At 35.7% G+C, this 16,334-nt stretch overlaps 1 protein-coding gene across 1 annotated transcript; it reads right to left on the bottom strand.

Moving 5' to 3' along the window:
• Positions 1 to 7,221: 7,221 nt before the first annotated feature.
• LOC117344750 (flocculation protein FLO11-like) lies at positions 7,222 to 15,953 on the bottom strand. The gene is made up of 6 exons (XM_033907579.1): positions 15,912 to 15,953; positions 13,819 to 13,895; positions 13,061 to 13,278; positions 11,801 to 11,935; positions 9,062 to 9,235; positions 7,222 to 7,891 (listed from the first exon to the last, which is right to left on the bottom strand). Exons 1-6 carry the CDS (start codon positions 15,951 to 15,953, stop codon positions 7,377 to 7,379), a joined length of 1,161 nt encoding a protein of 386 aa, XP_033763470.1. The 3' UTR covers positions 7,222 to 7,376.
• Between the last annotated feature and the right edge of the window lie 381 nt (positions 15,954 to 16,334).

Here is a 16,334-nt window from a genome sequence, read left to right as displayed (position 1 = left end):
CAATCAATACCATAGGAAATCAAGTTAAATTGACATGTTAAATAGGAATTTTACACTACTCATCTATGTATGCCTGTGGTCGACGCTGCAGTTCATTTACATTTTACTTTGAATGGTATGGAGTAAATCGGTTATGATTTCACTCTTTTTTTTTATCCAAGTAAAAATTAACTAACTCAAAACTAAATATTTTATAGTAAATATGCATTTAATGTTGAAAAAAAATCTTTTAAATACGACCAAGAAAAATTAAATGGTATTAGTTTTGGAAACAACAAAATATGAATAAGATACATGTTATTGTTTCGAACTCAGAACCTTGGGGTTGCTAAGCGATGGTTCTACCATATGAGCTATGCGGAGTTATGGCAATGTGAAGCTCATGTTATCAATTAGAGTCAGTCTGGTTAATGCGAAAATTAAAATATTTTATCAACTACGTTTTTTCAATTTTCGATACCAGCGCATCGGAGGACCACTTTTAAGAATAGGATTTTAGTTGTCTTTTGGTACATAGAATAAAATAAGACATTGTAAAAAAGTTGGTCTTTCGATGCGCTCTATGTCAAAAAAATGATATGAATGCTGGGAAACATTATGATTTTAAAATATGTGTCTTTATACAATGTTTTCAATAAGTCTTAAAAGACTGTATTTTGATACTACAACAAGTCACCATCTTTTTAGACACCATTCATACAGGCTAAGGTTTAAGCTGATGCTCTACCTTGTAGTGTTTGGCAGACAAATGGATAAGTATATGAACATTCCTGTGTCCTCATGTAGCCACGAGAAAGCCGGACGCACGTTTCCTTTAAGCAGCCATTAGGTTCGTCTTTGATCCACGAGAACCAATTGGCCATGACATCATTGACCCAAGTATAGCCAGAACAGTCAGTCCTTGTTGTGTACAGCCCAATCCAAACATCGCCATTCAATCTGGAATACGATAGCATGACATCATTATCTTTAAAACCTGTAAACAGCTACGTCCCTAGAGAAGTCTATCCAGGTATTGTTTCAGCATATTTTTCAGTTATCAATTGAAATAGCAATACATTAAGATCGAACTGTACCCCTTACAAAGACCCTTCCTTATAATAAATTAACGTTTTTATTCCTTTGAATTTTTGAAGGGATGATATAAGTCCCATCCATTGACGAGTCTGAACCAATCCGATTAAAGCCTGTACAGAATATCATAACGAATACTTGTATGAATATTTCCAATGTAGAGTAAGGGTAACTCATCTTGCATAGTATGGAGCCCATTGACTGACATGCAACACATTTATCTTATTTCGTTATTTCAAAACATTATTTTATTATAATAAAATAATATAACTTTCGATATAACGAAAAATTCGATATGGCGAAATAAAATTTCGAAAAAACGAAACAAAAACAAGTGTGTTACATGTCGGCAAATGATCTCTGAAGCCTGGAGATGGTTTTTCAGATCATTTTAAGATTTCCAAGTTTGTTTTGTATATTGATCAAACGGCTATATATTTTACTAAACTTTTATTTCACAAACAACACTTAATAATGACAAGACAATATGTATATGGCGTACTAATTGATTTTCCTGCCCCCACTGCATAATTAATAAAATGTTACTAATTCAAAGTCTGATTTCTTTTCTTTCTGTCTAATTTCTCCCTATTACTACTTTTTTATGTTCAGACTGTGTGTTTGGTGTTCGTCCCTCTGACGATAACAACGGGTTCTTTGTTTAGTAATATACCAAATAAATCAAACGTGGCATTTATTATTCCCTGTTTGAGGTTCAGCGTTGAAATTCGTACACAATGGAACACAAATAACCAATTTTTGCGTCATCATTATAATGGGAGGGGTTAGATTTGTGTGCGATGCATGGCATTTCAGTAAGATAACACTATAACCACCCGCAAAGCATCGTTTTAAATTATACCTGTTTGGACGTTACTCACCTAGAGCCATGAAACCCCTATCGGCATTTTATTCTGGTGGAAATTTCGAAGGAACTTTTTTCTCGGGACATTTATGGGACCTAAATATCCCCCTCCCCCTCCCCCTCTTCCGCCGTTTTCCCGATAAAACCATTATGGAGGAAGCTGAGCATGCCGATGTAAATTGTTATAAAACTTACATTTTTCCTCCAAACGCTTTGTCCATAGCCTTCAGATCATCCAGTTCCTGCTTTCCGCTAGTTATGGCTAGTACCATATTGGCATCAGCGCAATCTTTTTTAGCGTCAGGCCAAGATTTCTTATTTATGTTTAAAACATAAACACTGTTCGCTGTGGAAAAAGGAGTTAGAATTAAAATCTGTATGCGTAATATTCTGTCTTCGGTTATTTGATGGTAAACTAGCGCTGCTGGTAAATTTTACGTCCCTGATGTTTGCCGTTACCCTGCCTGCCAAGTTTTAATGCTGTAGAATACTTCCACTGGTATCTAAATGTATTTGAATTTCTAATAAAACATTCAAACACAAACAAGACCTAGAAGGACATAATTAAGATGTCCGTAACATCACTGAGGGGGCCTACAAGGACAGCCATATGATTTCCCCAGCATTTGGTTAAACTTAAGCAAACGTTGATGTTATTGTGGATGATAAAGAGTTCGAATGTTCCTCTTTACAAAGCTACACTAGTGAATACCACTGTTCAAATGTATTCATTAACACTCTATATTAGCAATAATAGAAACACTTTACACCAGTAATAATAGAAACACTTTACACCAGAAATAATAGAAACACTTTACACCAGTAATAATAGAAACACTTTACACCAGTAATAATAGAAGCACTTTACACCAGTAATAATAGTTACAAGTTACACCAGTAATAATAGAAACACTTTACACCAGTAATAATAGTCACAAGTTACACCAGTAATAATAGAAACACTTTACACCAGTAATAATAGAAACACTTTACACCAGTAATAATAGAAACGCTTTACACCAGTAATAATATAAACACTTTACACCAGTAATAATAGCAACACTTTACACAAGTAATAATAGAAACACTTTACACCAGTAATAATAGAAACACTTTACACCAGTAATAATAGAAATACTTTACACCAGTAATAATAGAAACACTTTACACCAGTAATGATAGAAACGCTTTACACCAGTAATAATATAAACACTTTACACCAGTAATAATAGCAACACTTTACACAAGTAATAATAGAAACACTTTACACCGGTAATAATAGAAACACTTTACACCAGTAATAATAGTTACAAGTTACACCAGTAATAATAGAAACACTTTATACCAGTAATAATAGCAACACTTTACACCAGAAATAATAGAAACACTTTACACCAGTAATAATAGAAACACTTTACACCAGTAATAATAGAAACACTTTACACCAGTAATAATAGAAACACTTTACACCAGTAATAATAGAAACACTTTACACCAGTAATAATAGAAATACTTTACACCAGTAATAATAGAAACACTTTACACCAGTAATAATAGTTACAAGTTACACCAGTAATAATATAAACACTTTACACCAGTAATAATAGAAACACTTTACACCAGTAATAATAGAAGCACTTTACACCGGTAATAATAGAAACACTTTACACCGGTAATAATAGAAACACTTTACACCAGTAATAATAGAAACACTTTACACCAGTAATAATAGCAACACTTTACACCAGTAATAATAGAAACACTTTACACCGGTAATAATAGAAACTCTTTACACCAGTAATAATAGAAACACTTTACACCAGTAATGATAGAACACTTTACACCAGTAATAATAGAAACACTTTACACCAGTAATAATAGAAACACTTTACACCAGTAATAATAGAAACACTTTACACGCGTAATAATAGTTACACTTTACACCAGTAATAATAGAAACACTTTACACGCGTAATAATAGTTACACTTTACACCAGTAATAATAGAAACACTTTACACCAGTAATAATAGAAACACTTTACACCAGTAATGATAGAACACTTTACACCAGTAATAATAGAAACACTTTACACCAGTAATAATAGAAACACTTTACACCAGTAATGATAGTTACACTTCACACCAGTAATAATAGAAACACTTTACAGCAGTTTATACAACGCTCCCCACTTCTATAATTAGTTATTGACGCTATGGAACAAAAGAACGAAAATCCATAAGGGGAAATGTTGAAAATATTGAAATTTAGAACAATATTTGTTCTAAAACCTTCTTATAAACATTGCTAACAGAGTGCTTAACCTTTTAACCTTTTGGGTTTGATTTCGTTCGTTTCTTTTTTTGTCTTTGTGTTGTAACAGTTTGTTTATCCCTAGAAGATAATTCATGATAATTCAAGCATTGCATGCAAGGTGATGACAAATGTCGGGACTAAAAGTCTGCCGTTAGTGCTTACCACCCAGAAGTTCGAAATAACTGTATGAATTAAATTAAATGTATTAGCAGTAAAGGTATAACAAATAAATGAAAAATAAACAGTATTTACATATATGTAAAATATACCTTACCTTCTAGGGAATTGCTAACAAAGACAGCAACAATGAAAAAGGCCCAAAAGTCTCTCTCCTCCATCTTATTATTGTCTTCACTCGTTTCTCTACCTCACAGAGTCCTACCTTACTTAGGTATACATGTGTATTGTGACAATTTGTTGTATTACGATCTATTTAAATTGATCGCCATCTTGTCTCAGTCCCAAGGGAGGTATCGTCGCCACTTTATATTGGAAGCCATTTGTGAATGTATATTTTTTGTTACCTCTTCATGGCAGATGCATCTCGTGCTGAAATGGATGATGAAATATTCAACACTTATAGTATGGTCCGCTGCAAATCATGATATCAAAACAGATTATATTACCATATCGAAGACTACATATCTCCATGCTCCGTCGTGCTTCTTTTAGGGTCTCAAAGACAAAACATTTTGTGTTCAGTTCTGCTTCTGTTATTTTAGGTGATCCAGTACCCCATATTGCGATGTTATTCAATACTTCTTTTAGGGACTCTTATTCATACACAGTCAATAATGTCACAGGTCCCATTTATACAAATATTGGGTCCCCACATTGATATTGAGAACATTATCATAAGGTTTTAAAATTCTGTTAATTGTACCTCCTCGCCAATGTTAGCCTGAAGTATGTATCTTATAGAGACACACCGAATTTGTACCTACCATATCATATAAAGATTCAACTAAAGGACTGTCACATATTTATGTGGGCAATTACATTAAAATGATGTTCTTGATATATAAACGGTAGATTTGGTATAGGTTATTTGTAATTTGTAAATGTTGACTTTATGCGCAAGAGATCTTTATAACGTTTTCAAGAAACAAATATGAAATCGAACGACGATCTTTTTCTCTCATGTTTTCTTCTTCCAGCAAACTTCTGAAGAACCAACTTCAGATAGGTCCTAATAACTTTTCTTTGTTTCGTTTAAAACGGATCCCGTTGTCAAGTACATACAGTCATATTGCGCAGGAGTATAATTTCCGATAATATCATATCCGATAATTTAATGTACACATTTTCAATCCTATTTAGGAGCGGGGAAAGAAAATGCCTGCTGTATCCCACTACGTGTCGTATGGAGCGACTAATTGTGGTTCCCTCTACTGGGTCGGAGTTGGTTTCTACAGTGTTTTCTGTTCATAAGACATTGGAGAGCTATAGCATAAGGCCCACTGTATCACACAACACGTTTATCATAAAAAACGACTAAAAGTGGGCCCCTAAAGAATCGGGGATTTTCTTTCCTTTCTTCTATTTTGGGGACATTGAAGAGACAAAAATAGATTGTCTTCCCCTATTGCAACACTTCAATCTTCAATATTTTCTTTCTTTTTCAGGTAACTTTTCTTTTCTTGAAAATGATATATATATTTTTAGATATTTGCATATACAATTGTATATTAAGAATGTATATTGTAAAGGTAAACATGATATTTGAATATGTTAAATATGAGCCAGCAAAAACCCTATTAAGTTGGGGATGGAGATCCCTATCAATTATTTGTATTGTTCGAAATATATATGTTAATTGTTCTCATAAGTCGCAATAAAGGCTTCCAGGCATGAAACATAACAATAAGTAAGATATTGTGTACATAATTAATAAAACACATGGGAGTACCAAGCTGATTAAAATTACTTTTTTCTGAGTGCCAGACGTAATAGCCTTATCAGCAGGTCTAAACCCTACGCTAGTTTATTGCTATGATTTTAGTACAATAGCTCATTTGCTTTCTGTCATTTGACTCTGGAAACGAGAAGCTTGCAATCATTTTACCAATACATACCATACATGCATACTGTATTAAGCATTCGCCTACAGGTCATGTGGAGTAGGTACAAAATTATAAATATACCTGCCGTTACACTATTGCCATGGACTAGCTTTTTCAACTCAGTATTGAAAATCCTGGCCATGTTTATTATCATAATTATACATTAAAGCGAAACAGTTCAGGATTAATGAAAATGATCATCGTCGTCAATATTGGATGGAATATATATGTTATAACAATGCATTCAACTTAACATATTATTTAATCAGCCCAGTTAAAGGGAAAATCTTATACCCATTTATTCATTTATATAAGACAGAATATATTAACCGATGGCAGAAGTTGGCTTATGATATCAAAAATAATTTGATTTTATAACAAGACTACATTGATAGAAGAGGCACGTAAAGAGAGCTATATTATAATTATATTGGCAGTTAATTTCATCTTGTCATTTTTTTTTTACCGAAATCAGGAAAAACTAGATTAACTGGCTAGACTAGAAACATGTATTGACCTTCATTGGAAATATTTTAATATGGGCAAACTCTATATTCTTCCTTGTTTGATGTGACGCTGAATTGTAAGATTAGAAACGAGATGATTCAGTTAGGCGTTATAGAAGCAGTAAATTAAATAGTACGACTTCTCTTCTGTGTTCTTTGTTTTGGGATCCTAGTACCATTGAAGTGTCAAAGAAGGATGAAACATCCGTATAGTGCATGTTTGTAAAGATGGAAAGGCATGTCTGACTCTTAATTAAAAATTTACGGCGTTCTAACCGATGTTGAAGTGGAATCAAAGCAAACCGCCAAAAGCTAGGTAAAATCGTTTGTTAAAACAGATATTACTGCACCAATAGAAAACATTAACAAACAATTTTGATACGAAAATATTACAGAGAGAATAGATATACTACCACACAGTCAAATAAGTCTTACTGTGAGCGGATATTTCCAGGTACGGAATATAAAAAGGTTATTTTAAAATAACATTTTTGATTTGATATTATGAAGAATTTATACAGTTTTTTATGCATGAAATGGGTCAAGATTGCTTTTCAATTGACATTCCTTTTTAAGTTTGTCCAGTATCTGTTTAACGTTGTAGCATCTGTCGCCAGCACTGTCACAAAGAAGCCGACAAGGAGGCAGATCCCCAAAGAGCCGACGGACACAGCACTGGGCCTATTGTCTGGGGCACTGATACGCCCACGTCTGTATAAGCTGGTGGTGTCCTTCGCTACATTCAGTTGGTCTTTTAAAGCATTAAGCAAAGCCTGTCTTTCTTCATGGCTAAGTGATAATGTACCATTTCCCCAATAAATTCTCGCTGAGCATGATCGGACGTACCCCGCCATCATCAGACTGTTTTTGTGGGCAGTGGAAGACGGAATAATCCCGCGAAGCCGATAGGAATTATTCATCGGATTACCGTCACAGAGGCAGTTTCCATATCCTAGGCCAACAGCGGTTGAGACTCCAGTTTCAACCAAACCGGAAGAGGTATATCCAGTTCCACCAACCACACCGGAAGTGATAGTTGTAGATTCATCAGTCAACATGGTTTGTGTTTCTGAAGCAAGTATTTTATCTTTATCAAAAACACGAAATAGTAAATCATTCAGTGACAAATATTTGACATACAATACGTGATGTTACATGCAACTAAATATTTAGCAAACAATAACAAAAGAAGCCACGTCTCCGACAAAGGGTATTTATGAAATTTCAATTGAAAACAAAAATAGACTTCTGTATATTTCATACAATACCAAAGTTACATACTCTAAGCTATAAGCATCCTACAAAAGTTTAGGTTTTTTTCTTTTTATCTTTTGAATTTAATGTGACTAAGGAAATGATTGCCTCTGGTAATAAACAGCAGTCTCTGGATAAAGACGGAGTCATTGGTTTGTTCATTTGCACGTGTAATTAAGATACATGTCTATACCATGTGTGTTATTTGGTGACGTTAATTATATATATATCAGTACCATGTGTAATTAAGATACATGTCTATACCATGTGTGTTATTTTGGTGACGTTAATTATATATATATCAGTACCATGTGTAATTAAGATACATGTCTATACCATGTGTGTTATTTGGTGACGTTAACTAGATATATATCAGTACCATGTGTAATTAAGATACATGTCTATACCATGTGTGTTATTTGGTGACGTTAACTAGATATATATCAGTACCATGTGTAATTAAGATACATGTCTATACCATGTGTTATTTGGTGGCGTTAATTATATTTATTACATTTTTACCAGTGAAATATCAAAAATTATTCATTTTATAAAAGTGATATTTTTCACTAGTGAAAAATATCACTTTTGCTGATTTGACCAATCAAATTAATGATTAGAAAATACCAAAATAATTGACCAATCAGAAAGCCCGACATATATGTCAGCAACTGGACAGGGGGAACTACTTTTTTTGTTTACAAATTATCGCTGTAGGCCTAGTTAGCATACGGGGTAGGCTTTTCGTTGATAAAAAATGTAATAAACAGAATATCTAACAGTTTCTTCAGTAATACCAAATATATTTCACTCGTGAGGCTAATATTTTGATATTTTTCACGAGTGCGCAGATATCCTCTATATATTCTTTACCTTGTCTGTCATTTTTGTATTTTGGTGACGAGCAGTGTACACACTGACGGCGTTAGAATATTTTCTGCAGTTTTAGTCTACAAATTGACCCTGAAGGATAAGGAAGTCTCACCTTTGTCTTCAGTTGACGGAATCTCGGTTGAAGGGACAGTCGTTGTTACTGTTTCAGTCGGAGAACCCGTCGTTGAAACAGTGGTAATTTCTGTTTCAGTCGGAGAACCCGTCGTTGAAACAGTGGTAATTTCTGTTTCAGTCGGAGAACCCGTCGTTGAAACAGTGGTTGTTTCTGCCGAAAATGATAGGTAAATGTTTTAAGTGAAAAAAACATATGTGTAAATGTTTGTTACCTTATCAAAATTATTTGAGGCCCTAACCAGTTTAAAAAAAAATGAAACCAATTAAAAGGAACATACGAAAGCCGGTTGGGACCATTTTCGTAGAAGAAAATAATTTTTTTTTCGCGTAATAACGCGAAACTATCGCGTTATATCGCGAAACTAACGCGTTATATCGCGAAACTATCGCGTTATTACGCGAAACTAACGCGTTATTACGCGAAACTATCGCGTAATATCGCGAAACTTTCGCGTTATTACGCGAAACTAACGCGTTATTTCGCGAAACTTTCGCGTTATTACGCGAAACTAACGCGTAATATCGCGAAACTTACGCGTTATTACGCGAAACTAACGCGTTATTACGCGAAACTAACGCGTAATTACGCGAAATATTATTATATGACTGTGATTTCCCCCCTTTCCAGTTGGGCAATTCTAAACATTATCCCTTTGATCAAATATTATTATCAACCCCGAATCCGTGCCTCAGTGTAGGACAAAACACCCCCGTCCCTTACCCCCACCCCCCGGACAAAAGCCCCTTCTATATAAATTTAGTTGGTATACGTTATATACTATTAGTAAATCTGTATTTTTTAATAGTATTTTATCAATAATCATCGATTACATGGTGCCATCAGGTTCCTAAAACATCTCCTCTTTCAGTATCTGTGTCTCAAGTTATAATATAATGACTGCCTTACCAAACATGTTGCTCTGTCTTGTAATCATTTTAATTTTAGGAATGATTAAAATCAAAGAAATGATATAAAAAAAAAACAAATTGATACCTGTGCAAATAAAGACATTTCACTGTTGATACACATGAAGACATTAATGATATATTTCTTTTCATGAGTATACAACATCAATGAAAATGTACATATATTGAAATTAATTTTTTTTTATATATATATAAAGGAGCTTTTATCCACTTTTTGATTAGTATGAAGGGGCTTTTGTCCTAGGGGCTAATGTCTGTGTGTGTGTGTGTGGGGGGGGTGGGGGGGGGGGGGGGGGGGGGGGGGGGGGGGTGGGGGGGGGGGGGGGGGGCTTTTGTCCGTACCCTCTCTCGCTACAGAGTGATACAACCACCCAATAACTCGAATACGCACCCAAATAAATAACAGGGACTCTCCCGCAATCCGTGACGTCAAATCCAGGGTGACATAACAATCCAACAACTCGATTACACACCCAAATATAGTAACAAGGGAATTTCCAACTATCCGTGTCGTCAAAAATGCATGCTTACATGTACGTGTAGGTATGTACTCCCGGACAGAGTTTAATAGACTGAATTTTTAGATGTTTTAGCATTTACATTTTGTTGAATTTTAAGCAATAATAAATAATGAAGTTTAATTCATTGTTGACTTTGACTTTTTTAAATGTCATTTTGAACCTTTCTCCAGTCGATCACTATTATTTTTTCAATCCTATGACAGGTAATGATAATCATTCTGTAATATGAAAATGTTGCAGTTTTGTCATATAATAAAGCAGTTATCAACCTGTTTTCAGGTGAATACGATGACCTTCGGCCTCGGGAAATATCATTTTCTCGAGTTGTTTATAAATCATCATATTTACCTGAAAACAGGTCGATAATTGTATAATATCACGAAACTTTTGCGTTATAATGCGCAGCAGGTTATATCAGACGATGAAATGGTTTCAGAGTATCAGATACTGACTGTAAAGATGGAGGGCGAGAACCAAGATTTTTTTTCTGTCCAGAATTTTGTAATTCTTTGAGAATGAATAATGCAACATCGTATATATCCGAGAACTAATTTCCTTATTGTTAAACACTATCGTTTAAAAGTTCGTTTACGTGTTGAATTGCTTAAAACAGCACTATCCACTATTGTTAAAAAAACTCAAAATTTCAGCTTGGGATAGGAGGCTAAGCTCAGAATAAAAACTCACTAAACTGTCGTGCCTCATGTCAATACTCTTCAAAAGTAGCCGATACTTCTTATAACTATCAATATATATTCGTGATATAACACGTTAGTTTCGCGTAATAACGCGTAAGTTTCGCGAAATAACGCGAAAGTTTCGCGTAATAACGCGTTAGTTTCGCGTTATAACGCGTAGGTTTCGCGAAATAACACGTTAGTTTCGCGATATAACGCGTTAGTTTCGCGTAATAACGCGAAAGTTTCGCGTAATAACGCGTTAGTTTCGCGTAATAACGCGATTTTTTTTGATTTTCTTCTACAAAAATGGTCCCAACCGGCTTTCGTAGGAACACATGTAAAAAAAAAAAAAAAAAAAAAATCATAGAAATTATGATTAATCATAAAGAAACCGGGCTTAAAGTAGAATAACTTTAATATTGATATGGCTGAAATTCATAAGTCATTTATTAGGTATTGTTTCTTAATGTTAAAATATCATTTAAAATGGAAGCTTTGTAATTTAATGTCATAGAAATGACAATTGAATTATTGTGCATTATCGAAAACTTCATAGGTAAACCAATGAATAAAGGTTTTGAGTCTCACTTTTGACTTCAGTTGACGGAATCTCCGTTGAAGGAATAGCCGATGTTTCTGTTTCCGTCGGATAATTCGGTGTTGAAGCAATGGCTGTTTCGGTTTCAGTTGGAGAATTCGTTGTTGAGGCAATAGTTGGTTCCTCTAGAAAGAATTGCATATCATTTTCCGTTAAACACAATATATAAATCTTGAAATGCAGTCAAATATTTAAAATGATTATAAATAATAAGAATTAAAAAAAAAAAAGGTTTGTTATAAAACAAAGATATGGAAGAAAGAGACAGTGGCAGTAACTTATTGTCTAGATGGTTTGAGCTACATAATCTTCTTAGTAGACGCCTGAAAGTAAACAACATGTGAATCTATAATTTCATATACATTTCGGGATATGTGACGGGACTTTATTTTTGTTTAAGGCATTACGACATACTTTAGATTAATATTCCGTCTCTCTTATATAAAACTTGAACGTTCCATTGTGATAATTTTAACAATGTAATAATGTATGTGGTAAATAAATATAGATAAACAGATCTATTGATAAAATCTCACCTAGACTTTCTATTGACGGAGCCTCGGTTGAAGGGACCGTGGTAGTTTCTGTAACGATATTTAAAAAAAAAAAAAAAAAAAAAAAAAATTAAATCATATGACCTTATCCTTCTTCCCGCTTATTTCCGTGTAATACCATTATGCATACTTTTCTGAGGGATAAAAGATCTAATATAGTTCCATCGGTATCATCATTCTGAGAATCTACAATAAAATATTATAGATTGATTTACATTAAAGACATAACTTGCGTTCAACTTTGTTTGATGCTTATAAGTTCATGCTTCATCGGTAAAAGTTCCCAAAATATCTTCTGCATTATGGTGTGTCTAATGTCGCTGACGTCACTCCACGTTAAGGCTATATCATATAGTATTTATTGTTGTATGACGTGCTTCCAAGTCATACATTTATTTTGAAAAACAGTTTCCATACAGGTTCGAGGGGCCGTGGTGGCAGAGTGGTTAAGGTGTCCCGACACTTTATCACAAGCCCTCCACCTCTGGGTTGCGAGTTCGCAACCCATGTGGGGCAGTTGCCTGGAACTGACCGTAGCTGGGTGGTTTTTATCCGGGTACTCCGGCTTTCCTCCACCTCCAAAACCAGGCACGTTCTTAAATGACCCTGGCTGTTAATAGGACGTTAAACAAAATAAACTAAACCAAACATACAAGTTCGAATTCAACATATGCAAGGTGGTAGGATGTGTTTTACCTTCTACGGCTTGGCACATAAAAGGATATGTGACTTTGCATTCCTTCGTTCTCATTCTGCTCTGAAACAGCCGGACACACTTTTCGGTATTACACTTGTTCGGTTCCCCAGAATTTGAGTCCCATCGGAGCCAACTAGCCGTGACTCCGCCGTCCCATTTAAAGTCAATGCAGGTGTCTGCTGACGTGTGCAAACCAGTCCAAAACTCGCCTCCCGATCTGAAATACAAATATGTTTAATATAAAGTCAAACATGCATTGATCAGCAACCGTTCGGAAGTCAATCATTTGGGTTCATCATAGTAGTTGTACCTTAATGCTGATTTATTACAAACGGAAATACAGCGGTAGCAGTGCTAGATATGCAAGTGGTCTATCCAAATAATTGTTTGTTTGTTTTTGTTTAACGTCCTATTAACAGCCAGGGTCATTTAAGGACGTGCCAGGTTTTGGAGGCGGAGGAAAGTTGGAGTACCCGGAGAAAAACCACCGGCCTACTGTACAGTCAGTACCTGGCAACTGCCCCACGTAGGGTTCGAACTCGCAACCCAGAGGTGGAGAGCTAGTGTTAAAGTGTCGGGACACCTTAACTCGGCCACCGCGGCCCCCTTATCCAATTAGTCATAAGGTTAATGATTTGCCGATATTGACTCCTTTACCTCGATTTCCTTTCTTGGTCCTTAACTGACAGAGAAAACTTAGTCGTAGATAGACTATACAGCTGTGCGGTATATTTTCTTATCTATTACTCGACATCACCTGTATCTATCATCAAAGTCCACCGTCTCCCCCTTCCACCTAGGCGAACTCTGGCTTCCTAACTCACGAAAACTATCCTGGTCAACAAGATAGGTTATTATAAGCAAAATTTGTGAATTAAATTGAGAAAAATGTGTAGTTTTATATCTATTATCAAATTGATATCCGGTATTCATCATTATGTTCCTTGTATAATTTTGAACCTATAGTGTTTTCATCATTACGATGGTTTCTTACTCAAAGTTGGCCACTTTTTGCAGTTGGTCTCTCGAGATGGTTTTGAAATATTAAATTTTTTCATAATCTTATGTAATTAACGTGCTCATTCAAGATACAGTTACAATACAAAGATATTCACTGATTTATAATACAAAGATACTACAGCGGCATCAGCGTATTCAACGTTTGTCATAAAGATACTACAGCGCCGACAGTCTATACACTGTCTGTCACAAAGATGTTACAGCGCCGACAGTCTATACACTGTCTGTCACAAAGATACTACAGCGTCGACAGCCTATACACTGTCTGTCACAAAGATACATCAGTGCCGACAGCCTATACACTGTCTGTCACAAAGATACTACAGCGTCGACAGTCTATACACTGTCTGTCACAAATATACTACAGTGCCGATATTCAATACACCGTCCGTCACAAAGATACTACAGCGCCGACAGTCTATACACTATCTGTCACAAAGATACTACAGCGCCGACAGTCTATACACTGTCTGTCACAAATATACTACAGCGCCGACAAACTATACACTGTCTGTCACAAATATACTACAGCGCCGACAGCCTAAACACTGTCTGTCACAAAGATACTACAGCACCGACAGTCTATACAGTGTCTGTAACAAAGATACTACAGCACCGACAGTCTATACACTGTCTGTCACAAAGATACTACAACGTCGACAGTCTATACACAGTCTGTCACAAAGATACTACAGCGTCGACAGTCTATACACAGTCTGTCACAAAGATACTACAGCGCCGACAGTCTATACACTGTCACAAAGATACTACAACGCCGACAGTCTATACACTGTCTGTCACAAAGATACTACAGCGCCGACAACCTATACACTGTCACAAAGATACTACAGCACCGACAACCTATACACTGTCACAAAGGTACTACAACGCCGACAGTCTATACACTGCCTGTCACAAAGATACTACAGCGCCGACAGTCTATACACTGTCCGTCACAAAGATACTACAGCGTCGACAGTCTATACACAGTCTGTCACAAAGATACTACAGCGCCGACAGTCTATACACTGTCACAAAGATACTACAGCGCCGACAATCTATACACTATCTGTCACAAAGATACTACAGCGCCGACAGTCTATACACTGTCACAAATATACTACAGCGCCGACAACCTATACACTGTCTGTCACAAAGATACTACAGCGTCGACAGCCTATACACTATCTGTCAAAAAGGTACTACAGCGCCGACAGTCTATACACTGTCTGTAACAAAGATACTACAGCGCCGACAGTCTATACACTATCTGTCATAAAGATACTACAGCGCCGATATTCAATACACCGTCCGTCACAAAGATACCACAGCGCTGACAGCCTATTCACTGCCTGTCACAAAGATACTAAAACGCCGACAGTCTATACACTGTCACAAAGATACTACAGCACCGACAGTCTATACACTGTCACAAAGATACTACAGCGCCGACAGTCTATACACTGTCTGTCACAAAGATACTACAGCGTCGACAGTCTATACACAGTCTGTCACAAAGATACTACAGCGCCGACAGCCTATACACTGCCCGTCACAAAGATACTACAGCGCCGACAGTCTATACACTATCTGTCACAAAGACACTGAGACAAAAAGTACACTTGCACCCAACATGTACCAAGTACTGTATCAAATATGATGAGGGAGGGCGTCACCGTTTTTTTTTAATTTCATTACATTCCAAGGACCTGTCTCTCATCCAAAAACCATCTTGGGATGCTGTGTGTCATACTCAGTTTCACGTTATTTGTAATCAGTTATGTTGCTGTTTTCTTTCCAGCACGGTTCCGTTTGACAAGTTGTGTTTACATGTGAGCCACAGTTTCGTACTCCATTACGAGATTCATTCATCTTTTATGAGAAGCTCATTTGCATGTTATCTCTACAGCTATTGATTAACATATATAACAGGCATTTCCATTTATGTTTATGTAATTACAATTTCTGGAGCGATCGTATAGAGTATTCACTTAGGGATGTAGACAATAATAATTTTGCTCGTTTTTAATTTTGCCAGAAAATTGTCATTACATTCGCCGGTGACCATCTTAAAGCTGATCCTGGTCACTAGGCATTACTAAAATTTGCTCTACCTCTCTTTGTTGGTTTGATAAAATAAACAGTAAAAAAAGAAACAAAAAAAAACAACAGAAATGCATTTAAACTAGCTACTGGATTTCAAGCATGCTTTCAGGCTATTCATAATTTAAACTGCTTAAGTCTATAATAGAC

Source organism: Pecten maximus, chromosome 16, assembly GCF_902652985.1.
Source record: "Pecten maximus chromosome 16, xPecMax1.1, whole genome shotgun sequence".
NCBI classification, from domain to species: Eukaryota; Metazoa; Mollusca; class Bivalvia; order Pectinida; family Pectinidae; genus Pecten; species Pecten maximus.
This window is presented reverse-complemented; position numbering and strand designations above follow the sequence as displayed.

Coding starts and splice junctions, on each gene's coding strand:
- LOC117344750 (XM_033907579.1), bottom strand. CDS start 15,953: ATGAATGAATCTCGTAATGGAGTACGAAACTGTGGCTCACAT. Junction 13,896..15,911: donor TACGAAACTGTGGCTCACAT/GTAAACACAACT, acceptor CTTGTTGACCAG/GATAGTTTTCGTGAGTTAGG. Junction 11,936..13,060: donor TATGTGCCAAGCCGTAGAAG/GTAAAACACATC, acceptor AATTCTTTCTAG/AGGAACCAACTATTGCCTCA.